The following is a 22,804-nucleotide window of genomic DNA, read 5'->3' on the forward strand; positions in this document are numbered from 1 at the left end:
AAGATTCCCTGGAGAAAGGAATGGCTGTCTAGTCCCGTATTCTTGTCTGGAGCAATTCCATGGACAGCGGAGCCTTGTGGGCTACAGTCCATGAGGTCACAAAGAGTCAGACATGACTGAGTAGCTAACACTTTCACTTTCAACACGTCTCAATTTTTTTATTTCTTAATAAGTAAAAGAGTTTGTGTGTTTCTGAGACTTTGCCAGTATCTCCTATATTCTGTCATTTATCGGCGTTATTGGTCATAGTACTTCCTTATGTTTAGAAACTTTCTTTGACCTCAGTTGTAATCACTCCTGTTTCATATCTGTTTTTAGTTATTTGAATCTTTTTTCTCTTTTCCTTAGTCTAGGTGGGGGTTTTCCTATACAGTTTTTTCAAAACATCAACTCTTGGTTTGTTGATTTTTATATTTTTCTAGTTTCTATTTTATCTCTGGTTTAATCTTTCTTATTTACCTGTTTCCTTCTGCTAAACTTGAGTTTAGTTTGTTTTCTGTTTTCTGTGTCCTAGAGGTCTAAAAATAGATTTCAGATTTAAGATCTTTTCTCTTTTTTACTGTAAGCATTTAACGGTTCAGACTTTCCTTTTAGTACAGTCTTCTCTGTGTGTTATAAATTTTGTAATGTTGTCTTTTTGTTTTCATCCATGTATTTAAAAATTTCCATGTGATTTTTTTCTTAGACCCATTTGTGGTGTAAGAGTGAGTTGTTTAATGTCCACATTTGAGGAATTTTCTTTTCTTCTTGTGTTTATTTCGTTGTTGTTAGGGAAGATACTTTTCTGGTATCAGTCTCTTAAAATGGTTAATTTTGGCCTAACATGTGGTTTCTCATAGAGAATGTTTTATGTGTCCTTGAGATGCATGTGTTTTATGCTTTTGTTGGGTCGTGTGATCTGTACGTGCCTGTTCAATGTTTGCTTCATTTTTCTGAGATATTTAATGTTAGATGTATATATATTTTTACTTGTTCCAGCTTTTTGGTAAATTGACCATTTTATCATTATACAATATTTATCTCATTGCACTTTTTTTTTCTTCAGTTTATTTTGTTTGATATAACAGTCTCCCCTGCTCTCTTTAGGATGGACTGTCTTTTTCTATCCTTTCACTTTTCACCTTTCCATGTCCTTAGGTTTGTGAGTACTACCTGTTTCAACTCTCTGACATACTCTGTGTCTCTTGCCCTGTGTTTTTCCTCCTGTTCCTTCTTCTAGTGGCCCCTGCGCATGCGCATCGTATGGTGGTTAAAGACAGACACCCTGGACAGCTCTTTTCATGCCACTGTAATTTCAGAAGGAATGTATTGAATGTTTCCTTCCTATCATGATGTTTCTTGAGATAGTCTTGCTTAATAACTATATTTTTTCCATATTCTTTTTTGCTATGTTTTTTAATTCTCCAAGAAGTTTTTTTTACTTTGCTATTGTGATAATATTTTTTTGTCATAATCTAATGACTCTTGTAATTTCAAATCACTGTTTTATTAATGGAAAAAAAAGCAAAGAAGGTCTTTGACTTCTGTTAATGCCTTGCTATGTAAATTTAAATGGATAAAATTGTATTTGTATTTTTGTATATGGTAATTTTATGAATTGAGTTCAAGTATTCTTTTTTTTTTTTTAATGTTTTTACCAGTTTTCTTTTGGTAGCCTAGTATAGAATCCTGTTGACAAACTCAGCTGAGTACAAAGGATACATTTTTATCATCTGAAAGATGCTGAAATACATGTGAATAAAAGGATGAAATAAAATTGTCCAAAAAATCTTCCAAAAGACGAATCCTGTCATTTCAGTTAATTTTTTTTATAGATAAGCATGCATGCATGTGCAATAGAAGACATCATGATTTAAAGACTACATATCACCTTTTTTTTTCAGTTGAAATTATGTTATCAGTATAATCTGTGGCCTTGAAATTTTCTAAACAATCCTGTTAGTGTTTTAAGTAGTAAATTACTAACAGTTGTGTTCCTGTATCCACGTCTATAATGACCTTTCATGCCATTCCACATTGTTCACCTTGGACATTTTTTATCATATTAATACAATATTTATTTGTTTTCCTTCTGTCAAACCCTGAGCCCACCACTTTCCCCAGGCTGCCTGGGGAGTTACGGGAAAGGGAACATACAGGGCAGACACAGGAGAAAGAACTATGGGAGGTGGAAACAGCTCCTTCACATTGTGAAGAAGATGAGCTAGACCACCATCAGGCAAAAGAGCCCAATGGCCTTTGGGAGGTCCAAGCCCATGGCGTGGAAGAGCTACTGTTTTCGGGAAGGGTTCCTAGCATAACAGTGATGAAGCTCCCGAACACAGTCCCACTTCCAGCCCTGGAGCCAGCCACCCCTGCTGTGGCAGCTCCAGCTCCAGGGAACTTGGCTGCTGTGTCAAAGTCCTTTGAAATGGCACTGGTTTGGAAGCTGTGGCTAGGAATAAGTGAGATGGTCTGAGGATCTGGGGCTCCCAAGCTGCCGTGGCTCTCATGGGTCAGTGTCTCCAGTCCTTCACCACTGCAGACAGTGATCACTCAACAGGGGGGAGGTTCTCCCGATCAGGGAGAGGGTAGACGAATTTGGCACTGGTGTCCATTTTCAGGGGATGAAGGCCTGAGGCCCGAGAGCTGCTCTCCCTGCAGAGAAGACAGAGGGGCAGGGAGGAGGCTCACCTTAGACTTCGTTCAAGTTTTCTTTAGGAGCCCTCTGTCAAAGGACTTTTATTGTTCTCTGTATTACTTAACTGTTAGATGCTTAAGCTTCAGTTGCTGAGCCCAAGCCTCTGAGTTCAGGTGCTTCATGTAACATTTCTTACCTTCTTGATCTGAGTCGAGTTTCTCAGAGTGTCTGTGACATAGGTTTTCTTCTGTAAGGTGGGAACAAATCATTCTTTAATGAGCTATTACATTGATGACAGGTTCTTGCCTGTAAAGTACTTGTTTAATGTTTAGAGTAATACTACAGTAATTTAGAGCAACAGGAATCCTTCAGACACTTTTGGTCCTTGCTGCTGTTATCAACGTCATAACTGAAACTTTTGATCTTTCCATTAAAAGTGCCGTGGACTTCGTCATCTCTGTAGACACCACTCATGCTGTACCTCATCTAGATAATGAATTGCACTCACTGGGTAGAACATAATATCTGACACTTCTGTATAGCCAAAACAGTGTTGAGTTTTATTTTTACATATTTCATGGATTTTGAACAGTGATGAAAAATCCATATTAATTGGAGGATCTCATAAGGTCTTATGAAAAAGCATAAAAAATTAAGAATAGAGATGCATAATTTCTCCAGATACCCCTGCGTGGATCTGTTAGAACACATACTTCAAGTCAATCCTTACCCCTTACTACCCTTTCTCTTTTGCATGAAAATGAGAACTTTTCATGGCCATTTTGGTGACATGTGGTTTCATTTCAGGAACGACTGACCTCTGAGGATGTGGCCATCGAATTCACTCAGGAGGAGTGGGAATTCCTGGACCCTGCTCAGAGGGCCTTGTACAGGGACGTGATGCTGGAGACCTACAGGAACCTACTGTCTGTGGGTGAGGATGACTTCCTTCCAGAGCTGCCCTTGGGTATATGCATTTTCCCTGTGTGCCCCTTGGGAGGCCCTGATGTCTTTCATCTGAGAGTTCTGTGACTGGGGCATGACACAGCTTCACAAGGTTAAAATGACCCTCTTCAGATGCTGTGTCTGTTTCATGTCATATCTGAGGTTGTCCCAGAGCTTAATTATGTACAAAGCTCACTGGCAAATGTTAAAAAAAAATACCGAAAAACCCAATTTCCTATTTTCTATCTTTTGACTTTTGGCTCAGTGTTTTAAGAAATCCACAGCACTTTAGATTTCTTTCTTCTGTTAACGCTGAATATCTATTTGTTTGTTTTTGCTTGCTTGTTTACTTTTTTTTGGCTGCACCATTCTGCATGTGGGATCTTAGTTCCCTGACTAAGGATCAAACCTGCACCCTCTGCATTGGAAATGCAGTCTTAACCATTGGATCACCAGGGGAGTCCCAGAATTTCTGTTTCTGATCTGAATATTAATCTCCACATTGGAGCATGAGAAAAGGCTCTGGACAGTGGGGAATGATGTAAAAGTAGACAAAAATACAATGTATAAAGAAAAATGAGTATTTCAAAAGGGGTGTTTTTTTCTGTTTAGGATTGGGACAAGCTGGTGGGTTGGATCCTCTGGTGGTTACTTAGGAAAATGTAAGGAGAGTGGGTAGAGAGATCGTCTTTTTGATCCTAGATCCTACGAGGGGAGCATATGTGAATATCGCAAGCTCTTAGCTTGCCATCTGTAGATCGAGTACATGGTCCCATCTCAAGATCCTGTAATGTCTGACCTTCATGTTGTATTATTTTTACTCTTGTGCTGCTCTACCTGTCTGGGAATGTCAACTGTTCCTGATGTTACATTCTCCTTACTTTGTATATTTTACCTCTTAAATTTCTTTGAAATATATTCCTGAGGGTCTGAAATTTTATCTGGTTTCCTTGCTGTGATAATCCACCTATGTTTAATTGGCAGCCTCTGCTGAGTCTCTGTGGAGTGGATTTACTAGGTAACAGAATACTGTGATGGAGACACTATTCCTAATGTTATTTTCTTGCTCTGCACAAAGTCACCACTTGAAGGTATCCAGTAGAGTGGTCAGTATGTTCTAGGATTATGAGAGAGAAAGTATCATGAGAGCCTGATACATTTTTCCAGATTATTTTCTGGCTTTGGAGACTCTGTCAAGGGCACCATGACAGTGTTGTTCATGTGTATCAAGGACCATATATTTTAGCCTCTGTAAATGGTATGGGAATTTATCCCAGGACAAGTTTGTCCAAGTTCACATTCTCATATCTATGAGGCTATTGGCTGCACTGTTGTTCTGGGCATTGTAGGTATTTTTTATTTTATCATTGAGTTCAAATTTCTGTGTTACTCTTAGTGTTTCTGTTTTGTATTTGCAATGCGTTGGATGGTTGATTGGGGGATGGTCCCTATGGTGGAACTGGTGATGAGTCCCTCTTAAAATTCTTGATATATTCTTTGTACTCATTTACTATCAGATGTATGATTTCCACATATTTTTTCTTTTACTGTTGATTGTCTTTTCAAACTCACTGCACTTTAATGCACAGTAGTTTATAATTTTGATATAGTTCAATTTATTAATATCTGGTTTTATTTTGTGGCCTGTGCTTTTGGTGTTATATCTGGTAAATCATTTGTGGGTCCAATTTCCAGAAACAGTTCCTGCACATTTACTTCTAGGAGTTTTATACATTTGGGACTTAGGTTTAGGTCTTTGAACCATTTTGAGTTCATTTTTGTCTGTAGTGTAAGATAATGTTCCAAGTAAATTCTTTTGCTGGTGGGTATTCAGTTTTGTCAACATGTCTTGTTTCATAGACTGCTTCCCCCATTTAGTAGTTTTTACACCCTTATGAAACATCTTTTGAACATCTCCACAAGAGGTGTTTTTGTTTTAACCATTCTTTTAAGGTATGCTGCTGCTGCTGCTGAGTCGCGTCACTTGTGTCTGACTGTGCGACCCCACAGACAGCAGCCCACCAGGCTCCTCTGTCCCTGGGATTCTCCAGGAAAAAACACTGGCGTGGGTTGCCATTTCCTTCTCCAGTGCATGCGTGCATGCACGCCAAGTCTCTTCAGCCATGTCCTACTCTGTGCAACCCTATAGACGGCAGCCCACCAGGCTCCTCTGTCTTGGGATTCTCCAGGCAAGAATACTGGAGTGGGTTGCCATTTCCTTCACCACTTTTTAAGTATAGTTAATTTACAGTGTTGTGTTTCAGGTATACAGCAGTTTACAAGATACTCAATATAGTTCCCTGAGCTATAGTAGGTTCTTGTTGTTTATCTATTTTGTATACATATTAGTTTGTATATACTCAGACTCCTAATTTATCTCTCTCTTTCCTGCCCCCACGACCATCCTGTACTCTCCCCTTTGGTAACTATAAGTTTGTTTTTTATGCTGGTGAGTTTATTTTGTGAATAAGTTCATTTGTATCATTTATTTCAGTTCAACATATAATATCCTATGATATTTGTCTTTCTCTGTCTGATTTCACTTAGAATAATCCCTAAGTCTGTCTATATTGCTGCAAAAGGCATTACTTCATTGTGTTTTATGCGGTGGAGGTGGCAACCCACTCCAGTGTTCTTTCCTGGAGAATTTCATGGACAGGGGAGTCTGGCAGGCTGCAGGCCATGGGGTCTTAAAGAGCTGGACACGGCTGAGCTACTTGCACTTCACAATATTCCCTTGTATATATGTACCACACATTCTTTATCCCTTTGTCTGTCAGTGAACATTTAGGTTGCTGCCATGTTTTGCCGGGTATAAATAGTGCTGCTAACAACATTGGGGTGCATGTGTCATTTTGAATTAGTTTTCATCCTTTCTGGATATATGCCCAGGATTGGAATTGCTGGTTCATGTTATAGCTCTATTTTTAGTTCTTTATGGAACCTCCATGCTAGTCTCCAAAGTGGCAGTACCAATATATGTTCCTTCCAACAGTGTAGGAGGGTTCTCTTTTCTTCACACCCTCCCAAGCATTTATTGTTTGTAGACTTTTTGATGGTGGTCATTGTGACCAGTGTGGTGATACATTTTTGTGGTTTTGATTTGCATTTCTCTCATAAGTAGAGACGTCAAACATCTTTTCACGTGACTGTTGGCCATCTGTTTGTCTCCTTTGGAGAAATACCTGTTTTGATCTTCTGCCCAGTTTTTGACTGGGTTGTTTGTTTGTTTTGATATTAAGCTGTATGAACTGTATATTTTATATACAATATTGTATATTTTGGAAATAAATCCCTTATATAAGGTAGCATCATTTGCATATATAGTCTCCTAGTCCAAAAGTTGAATTTTTGTTCTTTTTTTGGTTTCCTTTACTTTGCAAAAAGATTTAAATTTAATTAGATCTCATTTATTTGATTTTGCTTTTATTACCATGACTCTAAGAGATAAATTCAAAAAAATTTTGCTGACATTCATGTCAGTGTTTTGCATTTGTTTTCCACTATGAATTTTATGGTATCTGGTCTTGCATTTAGATGTTTAACAGATTTTGAGTTTATTTTTGTATGTGGTGTTAGAGAATGTTGTAATTTCATTCTTTTTCATGTAACTATCCATTTATCCCAGCATCACTTATTAAAGAGACTTCTTCATTCTATATTCTTTCCTCCTTTGTTATAGAATAATTGACTATAAGTAAATTGGTTTATTTCTGGGTTTTCTATCCTGTTCTGCTGATATGTGTTTCTGTTTTGTGCCATCATCATACCACTTCCCTGGTGGCTCAGACAGTAAAGCCATCTGCCTACAATGCAGGAGACCCAGGTTCAATCCCTGGGTCAGGAAGATCTCCTGGAGAAGGAAATGGCAACCCACTTCAGTATTCTTACTTGGAAAATCCCATGGACAGAGGAACCTGGTAGTCTACAGTCCATGGGGTCACAAAGAGTTGGACACGATTGAGCGACTTCACTTTCACTTTGTTGACTGTCAGTTTGTAGTGTAGTCTGAACTCAGGGAACATGATTCCTCCAGCTCTGTTCTTTGTCAAGATCATTTTAGATATCAGAGTCTTTTGTATTTTGGTACAAATTAAGTTTTTCTTTGTTTTATGAAATATGTCATTGTTAATTTGATAAGGGTTGCATTGAACATGTAGATTGCCTTGGAATAGTATGGTCATTTTGACAGTGTTACTTCTTTCAATCCAAGAACATGGTATGTGTTTCCATCTGTTTGTGTCATCTTTGGTATTAGTCATCAGCATCTTATAGTTTTATGAGTACAGTTCTTTTGACTTTTTAGGTAGGTTTATTTCTTAGAATTTTATTCTTTTCTATGAGATCGTGAATGGGATTGTTTCATTAATTTCTCTTTCTGATATATCATTATTAGTGTATAGAAATGCAGCAATTTTCTATATATTTTGTATCCAGCAAGTTACTCTCTTCATTGATGAAGTTTAGTAGTCATCTGGTGGCATCTTGGGGATTTTTTGTGTGTAGCATCATAGTGACAGTTTTACTTCTTTTTTAATTTTTTTAAACTTGAATTCCTTTCCTTTTTCTTTTCTGATTATTGTGGCTAGGACTTCCAAAAATATGTTCAATAAAAGTGGCAATAGTGAACATTCTTGTCTTATTCATGTTGTTAAGGGGAATGCTTTCAGTGTTTCCCTGTTGAGTATTATGTTAGCTGTGTGTTGGACATATACAGTCTTAATTATGTTGAGGTAAGGTCCATCTGTGCTGACTTTCTGAAGGGTTTTTATCGTAAATGGCACTTGAATTTTGTCAGAGTCTTTTCTGCGTCTATTGATGATCATATGGTTTTTAGTCTTTTAAACTGTTAATGTGGTGTATCATAGTGATTAACTTGCGGATATTGAGAAATCTTGCATCCCTGCAATAAATCCCACTTGATCATGGTATGATTCTTTTATATCGTTTTATGTATTAGTGTCTGTTTGAATCTGCTCTTTTGAACTCAGGGAAGGTCTAGGAGAATAAAGTGTTTTTCTACAAAAAAGAGTTGGATGCCTCAGAAAGGCTTTTGTAACTGGGAAGGTCCTCCAGAGTCAATTTCAGTCCCTCCTTTTCTTTGATACTCCTCGATCTTGAGATGAACATGCGTGGAAGAAGAAACGAAGTAAATGTCCAATCAGATCAGATCAGATCAGTCGCTCAGTCGTGTCCGACTCGTTGTGACCCCATTAATCAAAGCCCGCCAGGCCTCCCTGTCCATCACCAACTCCCGGAGTTCACTCAGACTCACGTCCATCGAGTCAGTCATGCCATCCAGCCATCTCATCCTCTGTCGTCCCCTTCTTCTCCTGCCCCCAATCCCTCCCAGCATCAGAGTCTTTTCCAATGAGTCAACTCTTCGCGTGAGGTGGCCAAAGTACTGGAGTTTCAGCTTTAGCATCATTCCTTCCAAAGAAATCCCAGGGCTGATCTCCTTTAGAATGGACTGGCTGGATCTCCTTGCAGTCCAAGGGACTCTCAAGAGTCTTCTCCAACACCACAGTTCAAAAGCATCAATTCTTCGGCACTCAGCCTTCTTCACAGTCCAACTCTCACATCCATACATGACCACAGGAAAAACCATAGCCTTGACTAGATGAACCTTTCTTGGCACTGGTCATAACAAACACCCTCTTCCAACAACACAAGAGAAGACTCTACACATGGACATCACCAGATGGTCAATGCCAAAATCAGATTGATTATATTCTTTGCAGCCAAAGATGGAGAAGCTCTATACAGTCAGCAAAAACAAGACCAGGAGCTGACTGTGGCTCAGACCATGAACTCCTTATTGCCAAATTCAGACTTAAATTGAAGAAAGTAGGGAAAACCATTAAACCATTCAGTTATGACCTAAATCAAATCCCTTATGATTATACAGTGGAAGTGAGAAATAGATTTAAGGGCCTAGATCTGATAGATAGAGTACCTGATGAACTATGGAATGAGGTTCGTGACATTGTACAGGAGACAGGGATCAAGACCATCCCCATGGAAAAGAAATGCAAAAAAGCAAAATGGCTGTCTGGGGAGGCCTTACAAATAGCTGTGAAAAGAAGAGAAGGGAAAAGCAAAGGAGAAAAGGAAAGATGTAAACATCTGAATGCAGAGTTCCAAAGAATAGCAAGAAGAGTTAAGAAAGCTTTCCTCAGTGATCAATGCAAAGAAATAGACGAAAACAACAGAATGGGAAAGACTAGAGATCTCTTCAAGAAAATCAGAGATACCAAAGGAACATTTCATGCAAAGATGGGCTCAATAAAGGACAGAAATGGTATGGACCTAACAGAAGCAGAAGATATTAAGAAGAGATGGCAAGAATACACAGAAGAACTGTACAAAAAAGATCTTCATGACCCAGATAATCACGATGGTATGATCACTGATCTAGAGCCAGACATCCTGGAATGTGAAGTCAAGTGGGCCTTAGAAAGCATCACTACAAACAAAGCTGCTGCTGCTGCTAAGTCGCTTCAGTCGTGTCCGACCCTGTGCGAGCCCATAGACGGCAGCCCACCAGGCTCCCCCTTCCCTGGGATTCTCCAGGCAAGAACACTGGAGTGGGTTGCCATTTCCTTCTCCAATACATGAAAGTGAAAAGTGAAAGTGAAGTCGCTCAGTCATCTCCGACTCTTAGCGACCCCATGGACTGCAGCCCACCAGGCTCCTTCGTCCATGGGATTTTCCAGGCAAGAGCACTGGAGTGGGCTAGTGGAGGTGATAGAATTCCAGTTCAGCTATTCCAAATCCTGAAATGTCCAATGGAGAGATTAATCGTACTTGTCAGAGGAACCTAGGTTTAGATAGACTTTTCCTGGATTTTCCTTCTGATTTCTGCTAATAGGATTCTTACACAATATCCTGGAATATTCTGTATGTTCTTCTCGAATATAAGCGTTCCATTGTACCTTACAAAATTCACAGTTGGATACATTGCATTGTAAATAGTATAACAGGTATTATCCTGCTTTCTCCATATATCACAGTCACTTTAAAAATCTCTCTTGTTTCTGTCCCATACCCATAGTATAATGCCCATAAACTTGCTGAACCAGTTCTTTTCCTTTAATATCAGTATATTAGTTTGCACTCAGTTATTTTCACAAAGACTTGCAGCCACAAGCTGATATCTGACATAAACCTGTGTGCCCTATGCTCCACGCAGGCCCTTTCTTAGTCCTGACCATTCCTCACATAGTATGTTGATATGGATGGAAACATTGTTCTTACTTATCACATCTCTCCACCTTCTACATACTCTCACTGTAAAGATAATATCTGGTCATTTATTGAACAAGTGTCTCAGGACATGACCTAAATCACTCTGTGCATCCATAATGATTCACAACCCATTTTGAGATGGGATGGTTGAATAATAATTAAACACACTACTTCTGTCTTGTATCTTCTTTGATATTTTCTTTCTAAGTTCCTTGTATTATTTTTAATATTTTCTAATCTTTTCTTATCTATTCATTCGGTGGGTGGTCATGTTTACAAATAAGTTTTCTCAGTCTATAGGTTCAGATTCATATCCTGGTTCTCTTACCACTTTGTGTGCCAGTTGGGTGTGTCTCCTGCTCTGATTAGAGAAAAACATGTTAATTTACCTCAAGCCTGTTAAAGCAAATTAGTGCTGTCAGTTGGCTTACAGTAGTACATGTTTTATAGTAAATACTCAAAATTTATTTTTGTTTAAAAAAAGTAATATCTATATTCTGTCATGTTCTTTATGATACGACTTTATCTACATTATATCTTTTAAAATTTTATTTATTTTTTAATTGAAGGATAACGGCTTTACAGAATTTTGTTTTCTGTCAAACCTCAACTACATTATATTTTGTATGCTTTTCACTTGCAACATTTTTCAGCAGTATTGTGTCTGACCCTAGTCAATAAATACACAAAGCATTCACTTTTTATTCATTGTATTTTGGTGCCATTAAACCAGGGAATTAAGAATAGTGCATGGCTAGAGATTAGCCTTCCTTGGTGGCTCAGTGGTAAAGAATTCACCTGCTAATGCAGAAGATGCAGGTTTGATCCTTGAGTCAGGAAGATCCCGTGGAGAAGGAAATGGCAACCCACTCCACTATTCTTGCCTGGGAAATCCCATGGACAGAGGAGTCAGGTGGGCTACAGTCCACAGTGTCGCAAAGAGTCAAACACGACTGAGCGACTGAAGAACAATAACATAGGTAGGGATTGCTTTGTTTATTGGCTGTTAGAAAAGTGGTGACTATTTTACGTCTTAATTTATGTGTCATTTACAGATGACGGTCTTTTAGTGTGTATTCTGCAATACAGCTGACACATACTGCTTGTTAGTGTTGTAAAACGACTTTCTTTATGGGTACGTAGTTCTATAGCAGATTTAGAAAACTATATTGTTTCCAAAAAATTGTTTTTGTCATATTCTTCATTTTCTCATTTGTTTTCAATTGTAAACAACCAATTGTGACTAGTTAATTATTAATTGGGTAAGCTTATTTTGGATTATTTTGGTTTTGGATTATTTACTGTTACAATATATAATATATTGTTTAGAATTTATTTATGTACAGTAAGTATGCAGAATACAGTGATAGTGTAATATTTTTCTTTTCAATTTGAGACAACTGTTGATTGATACATTCCTAAGAGTTCTGGTAGAAAAATACTCTGTTTTTGAGAGTTGGCATAGGATTATCCAATGTGAGTGTGTTTGGCATATGGTTTTTAAAACTAGACTACCTTAACGGTGAATTTATTTTACACTTTCTTAAGTTAAGAATTCTATTCCTTTAGTGTTTCTAAAAACTTAAGGTCATCATTGTGGTGTTTCATAACTTGGTGTAAGTATTACTCTTGGTGTAATATATATTCAACATGAAACATTTATTTTTGAATTACTGTGAGCAGGATACCTATGATTCTTTTTATCTTGTAGATATCTCTCCTACACATGTGATCAAGCATTTACAACTCAAAGCGAACAGTGAGAAACTAGAAACATTCCAAACATCGATGCTGGGAAGACCTGAAAGCTGTGAAATCAAACATTTTCATCTTTGGGAAAGTCAGGAAAATATGCGTGACTTTGAGTGTCAGGGGAGAGACGACAAAAGAAACTACAAAGGAACACCTGTAAGCCTTAATGGAAATATGCCTGATGGAAGAGATTTGCATGATAGAAAGGATGCAGGAATCAAGCCCTTTGGAAACAGACTTGGATTTAACTTTCAGGATAAGCTGCAGATATTTCGAACTGGTGGGATAATTTCTGAATATGATGAAGCTAAGAGGTCTGTCAACAACAGTTTCTCATTTTCACCACTTCAAAGAATTCCTCCTTGTGTCCAACCCAGTGTTTCTAATATATATGGGAATGATTTTATTAATCCTTCAGTAATAACACAAGAACTCAAAGCACACAAGGAAAAACCTTACAAATGTGATGAGTGTGGCAAGACCTTTCGTGTAAAGTCAATCCTTTTAAGTCATCAGACAGTTCATACTGGAGAGAAACCTTACAAATGTGATGAGTGTGGTAAGGCCTTTACTGACAGCTCACACCTCAGGAGACATAAGAAAATTCATACAGGAAAGAAATTATTTAAATGTGATATATGTGACAAAGTCTTCAGCCGAAATGAACACCTTGCTGGTCATCAGAGGGTTCATTCTGGAGAGAAACCTTACAAATGTGATGAGTGTGGCAAGGCCTTTACTCACAGCTCACACCTCAGGAGACATAAGAAAATTCATACAGGAAAGAAATTATTTAAATGTGATATATGTGACAAAGTCTTCAGTCGAAATGAACACCTTGCTGTTCATCAGAGGGTTCATACTGGAGAAAAACCTTACAAATGTGATGAGTGTGGCAAGCACTTTAGTCAACCTTCACAGTTCACAAGTCATAAGAGATTTCATACTAGAGAGAAACCTTACAAATGTGATGAGTGTGGCAAGCAGTTTAGTCAACCGTCACAGTTCATAAGTCATAAGAGATTTCATACTGGAGAGAAACCTTACAAATGTGATGAATGTGGCAAGGCCTTTCATGTAAAGTCAATCCTTTTCAGGCATCAGACAATTCATACTGGAGAGAAACCTTACAAATGTGATGAGTGTGGCAAGGCTTTTACTGACATCTCAAACCTCGGGAGACATCAGAAAATTCATACAGAAAAGAAATTATTTAAATGTGATATATGTGACAAAGTCTTTAGCCGAAGTGAACACCTTGCTGGTCATCAGAGGGTTCATACTGGAGAGAAACCTTACAAATGTGATGAGTGTGGCAAGCACTTTAGTCGGGCTTCACAGTTCATAAGTCATCAGAGGGTTCATTCTGGAGAGAAACCTTACAAATGTGATGAGTGTGGCAAGGCCTTTCATGAAAAGTCAATCCTTTTAAGGCATCAGACAGTTCATACTGGAGAGAAACCTTACAAATGTGATGAGTGTGGCAAGGCCTTTCGTGTAAAGTCAACCCTTTTAACTCATCAGACAGTTCATACTGGTGAGAAACCTTACAAATGTGATGAGTGTGGCAAGGCCTTTTCTGACAGTTCAAGCCGCAGGAGACATCAGAAAATTCATACAGGAAAGAAATTATTTAAATGTGATATATGTGACAAAGTCTTCAGCCGAAATGAACACCTTGCTGGTCATCAGAGGGTTCATACTGGAGAGCAGCCTTACAAATGTGATGAGTGTGGCAAGGCCTTTCATGAGAAGTCAATCCTTTTAAGGCATCAGACAGTTCATATTGGAGAGAAACCTTACAAATGTAATGAGTGTGACAAGGCCTTTCGTGTAAAGTCAATCCTTTTAAGGCATCAGACAGTTCATATTGGAGAGAAACCTTACAAATGTGATGAGTGTGGCAAGGCCTTTCGTGTAAAGTCACCCCTTTTAACTCATCAGACAGTTCATACTGGAGAGAAACCTTACAAATGTGATGAGTGTGGCAAGGCCTTTCATGAAAAGTCAATCCTTTTAAGGCATCAAACAGTTCATACTGGAGAGAAACCTTACAAATGTGATGAGTGTGGCAAGGCCTTTCATGAAAAGTCAATCCTTTTAAGGCATCAGACAGTTCATACTGGAGAGAAACCTTACAAATGTGATGAGTGTGGCAAGGCCTTTCATGAAAAGTCAATCCTTTTAAGGCATCAGACAGTTCATACTGGAGGGAAACCTTACAAATGTGATGAGTGTGGCAAGGCCTTTCGTGTAAACTCAATCCTTTTAAGGCATCAAACAGTTCATACTGGAGAGAAACCTTACAAATGTGATGAGTGTGGCAAGGCCTTTCGTGTAAAGTCAACCCTTTTAACTCATCAGACAGTTCATACTGGTGAGAAACCTTACAAATGTGATGAGTGTGGAAACGTCTTCAGTCAAAAAGCGCATCTTCAACTTCACTGGAGAATTCATACTGGAGAGAGACCTTTCAGATGTAATGAGTGTGGCAAATTCTTCAGTCAAAATTCACACCTTAAAAGACATTGGAGAATACATATAGAGAAACCTTTCAAATATTTCGAGTGTGGAAAATCCTTTACTCAGGTCTCAGCACTCACTAAACATCAGAAAATCCATACATGAGAAAAACTTATGTGAATGTGGTATATGGTTGCTGCTGCTGCTGCTGCTAAATTGCTTCAGTCGTGTCCGACTCTATGGGACCCCAGAGATGGCAGCCCACCAGGCTTCCCTGTCCCTGGGATTCTCCAGGCAAGAACACTGGAGTGGGTTGCCATTTCCTTCTCCAATGCATGAAAGTGAAAAGTGAAAGGGAAGTTGCTCAGTCGTGTCCAACTCTAGCGACCCCATGGACTGCAGCCCACCAGGCTACTCCGTCTGTGGGATTTTCCAGGCAAAAGTACTGGAATGGGGTGTCATTGCCTTCTCCGGTGGTATATGGTAGAAGTCTTCAAAATTCAAAGTTCAAAATTCACAGCCTACTGTTGATCAGAGAATTCATACTACTGAGAAACCATATAAATATGAGTGTGGCAACATCTTAGGCTTCATGAGAAAATTCATACTGGACAGAAGCCAGATATATATGTATTTATTAGTCAGGTCTTTAGAACATGAATTCATTCTAGAAAGATTCCTCATCAATTTCACAAATGTTTAAAAAAAAAACAAAAAACACCCTATCCTGACAGCTCACATCTCATCAGTAGTATCAGAGTATTTATCCTGGAGAAAACACACAGCAATGTAATGTGTGTGGCAAGGATCTTACCCAAAAGTCACAAGACAGGAACATAGTGGAGCCATACTTCCCAGACTCAGTGGTTGTGGCAAATCCTTTACCTTTTTCACTATATGTATTCTCTGATGACTTTAGTTCAGGTACTCAACAACTGCAGTAAGTCCATATTTGAAGAGAAGCTGTAGAGATCTTTTCTTGTAAAAGAAACCTGAATTCTAACTCAGCAAAGATGATTCTTTGGGACAGTAGTCCACCATCTTTTTGGTCTCCTTGCTTTCTGAATAAAGTCACTATTCCTTGCCCAACAAGTTGTCTCTCAGTTTATTAGTGTGTTGTGTGGTGAGCTCTAAGAGCTTGGCTTTGGTAATACATTGATCAAATGCATTTGCTACATGCATCTCATGATGGTCTATGTGAAGGAATCAGTGAGATGAAGGGGCCGACTTCATTAGATAAAATTCATTCACATCCGTGTTTCCTCGAAAAACACATAGCTTGAATTATGAAATTCAATAGTGTGTGTGAATTAGCAACAGGGAGGGTGGAAAATAATGTAAAACTAGGACATGACTCATCATAGTCAGTAGGATCAGGAAGCCCTTCCATACATAGTCCAGCCTGTTATAAAACATAATGTTTTACCACCTGACCTTGAACAGAGTAGGCAAGATGTTGAAAGGACTGGGCTTTTCATAGGAGGAGAGGGACAGTTACCAGGGACTGATGGTGTGCTAGCAACAATGCCTAGGAAAAGGGTCATGTTCTCCATTAAATAGAAATCACTGTTGTATGTATGATTAAAGAAGAGTTACTCTTATTTGTGGAAATTGAAGACAGAGCTGTCATGGTCTTTGTAGACTGGGACCTGGGGACTGGAGTCGACGAGAAGGATGCAGGGGACCCAAGTCTCAAGTGAAACAAGGGTGCTTTATTTGCAGAAACACATGTTTATATATCTTCATACAAGGCAGCTTTAGATAGTAAAAAAAATTGAGGAAAAACAAAGCCAAGCAAATAACAGTCTTGAAAGGGCCAGAAAGCATTCCATATCCTGAGGAAGAGGGGCATAACTGAATAGATTACCTCTCAGTAAAAGGTCACTGAAGGGAGTCACTGAAAGGAATCCAAGCAGATGCCATTTCTCATGATCTCAGTCCTGAGAACTGCATGCAGTTTTGCTCAGTCCTATTTTCCAGGAACTGGTAAGGAATAGAGTCCTTGAGAAATGTCACACAGAAGAAGAAAATATCAGGTTGGATCCTTTAAAGTTGAATGTCCCCTGACAGTTCCCCCTTTTTTATTTTTTCATAATTGGGGATGACTGTAGATATTTTTGTGAAAAAGGCCCTGACCAAGTGAGTTTGTTTAGTTTGAACAATTTTAGTTGAAAGGCATCGATATATTGCAAATATAATCACCAGGATATTTATCAGCATTATAGTTCCAGATCCAATACTATGTGTAATGCCTTGAAACCATCTTCGAGGGTCTAGCCCAGATAATTGATCAGCTAGCTGTTCAGCTAAGGTTTCCAAATAGTTGGAAGAGGGTAGACTCTTAGAGAAGGTTTCAAGGATTTCCTTTTGCAACAATTGTACATTTAAGGAAGCATTATTATGCATATCTTGCAAATGAAATTTGATTTTTTCCCAGTTGTAAGCACTATGGTTGAACCGAAGAGGAGTGATACAAAATTGAGTAGAATTCCAATCACAATTTAATAATACTTGTTTTTGTAAATCTATTAGTTGATCTCCAACCCATTGGATGGCTGTTTTTACATCCTGAATTTTATCTTGAACTTTTGCATCTATCTGAACCTGAGTGACCCATATAGTATGAGCATCTTTAGTCCAATTTTGAATAAAGTTTTGTGTTTGAATTGAAGTTTGTAAAGCAGTGTCTGTGACAGCGGCAGTGGTGCAAATGGCTATTAACCCCAAAATGCCAAGAATCAACCATCTAATTAATCACTTAGATCATCAGAGTAATTTCGTGAGAAACTGGGAGGCAAGTCTTGCCATGGAACCCTCTTCCCAGGGTCGTTGGAGATCTACTGGCAACCACAGACTACGTCAAGATCAAAGAATCACAGGGATTCGTTTTTTTAGAGAAATAGAGGAATTAAGACAAGTATACAGTTTGCAATCTATACAAGTCACAGAACATAAAGTCTTATTAAATTGTAAGTTTCCTATGGCAATAACAAAAGGAAAGGGAACACAAGCTTGTATAAAATATGAATGATTATAATGGCAGGAATAGTTACTATGACTATGACTGGTCCCTGTGAAATATCAGTCCAAGTTCCAAGTTTTTCAGTGTTTGGAGCAAGTTTCCAGATGTCCCATTGTTCAGGCCCAATTTGTTTTTTGAGGACAATTTGAGGGCGAGGAGGTGCCATTCCACCATCAAGCCAGCCAAGGAGTCCTTTGTCATCCAAGTGTTCTATTGAACAATTGGTAATCTTCCATGTTACTTGAGTAACATAATCACACATAGTACTGTTAATATTATCTGAGCAGTTAGATAACCACATACCATAGGGTCCCCAATCAACAATGATGTAATTAGCCACAAACATTAATTTCCATGATTTAGCTTGACATCTATCTCATTAAACAGGAGTATATTTAAAGTCCTTAGAAGTAAACCCCTTGGATTCCAACTTTTGTCATTTTCCTAGAGTTTTGGTAGTATTGACAGGGTTCTCATGAAAGGACAGGGCAGTAAACAGTCTAAACAATGTGTGGAAGTTCTTTCTTGGAGGCAGGATGAAAGCCCACGTTTGTCGACTAACTTTAATACATAATTCTGCTGGGCCCATGCATAAAGGAAGGATTTTATAGCCTACAGAAATGTTAATCAATCTTCCTTCTTCCTCAGGATGAGAGGGCCCCTCCAAGCTCCAAGGAGGAGGCATATGTACTGAGTCATTAGTGGATCAACCGGTCTTAGATCTGTCCCTTCTACAACCTGCAATAAAGGGGGGTTAGGTATATAAGCCCAATAAGTGTGATTAATCAAGTCAGCCTGAGTGGGGGAAGCAAAGCAAGCATAGCGACAAAAATATTTTCAGGATTCTGAGGCATTGCTTGTTGAGAAACCAGATTTTCAGCTTGATTAGAAGGGTTTTTATCTGTCCCCAGGTTGGGAGATCATAAGGTCGATGACCTCAAGTGCAGCATTTCTTGGAAATTTTTAAAGTCGCCATGGCTTGTACTGGAAACTCCTCCTCCTGGGGATTTCACTGTTTCTTCTCTATCTTGAATGCTGGTGTCTCCCCTGGGGCGGATCTTCTGAAGAGGGAGCCAACTGATTTCGTTGGGTCGATCTGGAGAAATACAAGCATACCCCTTTCCCTGTAATATTAATTTTCCAGATTTCCATTGTTTAGTCAACCCATCTTGATACCAAATGGGCAGAGGAAGGGAGGTATCCTTCAATGCCTCAAAATGTTTTTCTGCTTTGTCAAAATATCCCCTTGTGGCAAGTTTAAAAAATTTAAACAAAGAAAGCTGTATTAACAATAGTTATAGGATTAAACAATATATTGCGTTGGAATCTGTTGGGGTCCTTTAATGGACCGGAACCTGGTGGTCCGGAGTCGACGATAAGAAAGTGAAAGAGAGAAAGAGAAAGAAAGACACAAGGACCCAAGCACTGATGGAGCAAAGGTGCTTTAATGATCTTTCTGTGAGTGTATATATAGGCTGTTGTACAAGAAATTTCTTTCGATGATGATAAAGATCAGAAAAGCAAACATATAGCAACCCTTACGAAGGGAACAAGGGATTAATAATGGTCACAAGGTCAGGAGACAATCCATATCTCAAGAAAGAGGATCGAGACTAAGCAGTTTTGTCGTAAGGAGAATGTTTACTGACGTCATTTCAAGCCTGTCTCATCCTATGACCTCAGTCCTGGGAGCGGCATGCCGTTCCACTTGTTTCTGACTACAGAAACTGATAAGGAACAGAGGATTTATGAGGAACAGCACATTGGAATCCTGTTAAACATTCCCTGACAATTCCCCCTTATTTATAATATTTGTGAAAAGGGTTCTGACCATTTGAGTTTGTTTAGTTTTAACAATTTTTGCATGAAGGCAATGGTGAATGACAAATATAATTGTCAAGACAATCACCAATATTACAGTTCCACACCCAATACTGTGAGTAATGCTTTGAAACCATCCGAGAGGGTCTAACCCAGATAATTGATCAGCTAGTTGTTCAGCAAAAGTTTCCAAATTAGTGGAAGAGGGCAGATTTTTAGAAAAGGTTTCAAAGATTTATTTTTGTAATAATTGTACATTCAGAGAGGCATTATCATGTATGTTTGGTAAATGAAATTTGATTTGTTCCCAGTTGTAGGTACTATTATTGAATTGAACAGGAGTAACACAAAATTGAGTAGAATTCCAATCACATTTTAGCATCACCTATTTTTGTACATCTATTAATTGATCTCCAACCCATTTGATGACTATTTTTAGTTCCTGTATTTCATCTTGAATATCCTCATCTATCTGAGCCTGAGTAGCCCACATAGTATGAGCATCTTTAGTCCAATTTTGGATAAAATTATGTGTTTGAATTGAGGTTTGTAAAGCAATGCCAGTGACGGCAGCAGTGATGCAAATAGCTATTAATCCCAAAATGCCAAGAATCGTTTAGATCACTGGAGCAGTTTAATAAGTAACCGGGAAGCAAGTCCAGCTATGGGGCCTTCTTCCCAGGGCTGCTGGAGATTTATTGGTAACCAGACTATGTCGAGATCAAAGAATCAAAAGGGATTCATTTCTTAAGGAAACAGAAGTGTTAAGACAAGTATAACATTTGCAATTTATTCAAGTTGCAGAACGTAAAGTCTTATTGAATTGTAAGCTTCCTATAGCTAGAACAAAAGGAAGGGGAACACAAGCTTGTATGAAATATGATTGATTATAACGAAAGAAATAGTTTCTATGACTAAGATTGGTCCCTGTGAAATGTCCAGTCCAAGTCCCAAGTTTTTCCAGGTGTCCCATTGTTCAGGCCCAATCTGTTTTTCGAGGACGATTCAAGGACGAGGGGGTGCCATTCCACCGTCAAGCCACTCAAGAAGTCCTTTGTCATGGTAATGTTCCATTGTAGTGTTACTAACCTATGCTTCTTGAGTAGCATAATCACACATAGTGCTGTTAGTATCATCTGAGCAGTTAGATAACCACATACCATGGGGTCCCCAATTGACAATTGTATGATTAGCCACAAACATTAATTTTCCTGATTTGGCCTGACATTTGTCCCAATGAACCAGAGTATATTTAAAGTTCTTATTAGTAAACCCTTTGCATAGTGTTCTTTGTTCTTTCCCTAACTCTTTCCCTAAAGTTTCAGTAGTATAAACATGGTTCACAGACAAAGAAAGGGCAGTAAATAATCTAAGCAACGTCCGAAAGTCCTCTTTTGGAGGCAGGGCAAAACCCCAAGTTTGTCTGCTAACTTTTATGCATAATTTTGCTGGGCCATACACAAAGGAAGGACTTCATAACCTAGAGAGATATTAATTAGTTTCCCTTCTTATTCAGGGTGTGATGGCCCTTTAAGGCTCCAGGGAGAAGGCATATGTATGGAGTCATTGGTTAATAGGTTTGGTCCTTTCTCCGTCCATTCTACAACCTGAAGTAAAGGGGGGTTGGGTATGTAAGCCCAGTAAGTGTGATTTATTAGTTCAGCTTGAGCAGGGGGGCGGGGGGAAGGAGGGGGTTGGGGGTTGGGGGCAGTAGGGGAGGCGCAAGCAAGCAAAGCAAGCAGGGCAAAAAAATATTTTCAGGACTCCGAGGCATTCTCTATTGAGAAACTAGATTTTCAGCTTGATTAGTAAGGGTTTTTATTTGTCCCCAAGAGGGGAGATCATAAGGTTGATGGCGCCGAGGGCGGTGCTTTCTGGAGATCTTTAGAGCCGCCATGGCCTGTATTGGAATTTCTTCCTCCTGGTGTTTTTGTTGTCTCGCCTCTATGTTGAAGGCCGGGGGCCCCCTTGGGTTGGATCTTCCAAAGAGAAAGCCATGTGAGTTCGTTGGCTCCATCTAGGGAAATACAAGCATACCCCTTTCCCTATAAGATTAATTTCCCAGATTTCTATTGTTTATTCAACCTGTCTTGGTACCAAATGGGCAGAGGAAGAGAAGAGTCCTTCAATTCCTCTAAATGTCTTTCTGCTCGTGTCAAGATATCTCCTTGCGTTAAGTTTAAAAAATTTAAAACAAATAAAGCTATATTAACAGTAGTTATAGGCTTAAAGAATATATTTCATTGGAATCTAGTAAAGTCTGCTCTGGATAAGGAAGATAAAAGTGTTCCTGTGTATATCCCTTTATTTAATTTTTTATTTGTAGTTTCAGTGTGTAATGTGTTTGGTTAACTATGTCTTGTGTTTGTGGATTATAAGAAATATCTGTAATCTGTTTAATAGAGAATGAATGTAAAAATTGTTTGAACTGCTTAGAAATATAGGCAGGGCCATTGTCTGTTTTTATAGAATTAGGTGTTCTCATTATTGCAAAGTAAGCTAACAGGTGGATTATAACATGTCATGTAGTTTCACCTCGGAGAGGTGTGGCCTATGTAAGAGAAGAATTTGTATCAATTGAGACATGTAAGAAGGACGAGGAAGAAAGTTCAGAGCAATGAGTTACATCCATTTGCCATAAAATTCTCTTTCATTTGTCAGAAACCTTTTTTATATGTTTGTATTCATCATTTTATTAGCCATTTCTTATATCTTTTTATTAAAAGCATACATCTTACTTTTCTTTAGCAACTATGAAGTGTCTTGTATATTAGCATTTTATAGATTGGTGAATATATTTATTATAATATATATTTATTTTTATATAAGTATATATTTTTCTATATACTTATTAATAGTCTAAAATCTCTTTAGTTTTTCTGTAAGAAAAACTTTTTGTAAGAGGAAGTTAATGTTCAGTAATTAATGTTTTA

General features: G+C 38.5%; 1 protein-coding gene across 3 annotated transcripts in view; it reads left to right on the forward strand.

Annotated features, from left to right (window-relative positions):
* The window catches only part of LOC109571940 (zinc finger protein 665-like), a 348,725-nt gene extending 332,605 nt beyond the window's left edge, over nt 1-16,120 (forward strand). For all 3 annotated transcript variants that reach the window (XM_070771587.1, XM_070771588.1, XM_019978469.2), the window contains 2 exons: nt 3,428-3,554; nt 12,525-16,120. In XM_070771587.1, the coding sequence (XP_070627688.1) occupies nt 3,428-3,554; nt 12,525-15,193 (2,796 nt within the window). In that variant the 3' untranslated portion in view covers nt 15,194-16,120. The remainder of the gene's footprint in view (nt 1-3,427; nt 3,555-12,524) is intronic.
* The last annotated feature ends 6,684 nt before the right edge of the window (nt 16,121-22,804 follow it).

The sequence above is a fragment of the Bos indicus genome, chromosome 18, assembly GCF_029378745.1.
Source record: "Bos indicus isolate NIAB-ARS_2022 breed Sahiwal x Tharparkar chromosome 18, NIAB-ARS_B.indTharparkar_mat_pri_1.0, whole genome shotgun sequence".
NCBI lineage: Eukaryota > Metazoa > Chordata > Mammalia > Artiodactyla > Bovidae > Bos > Bos indicus.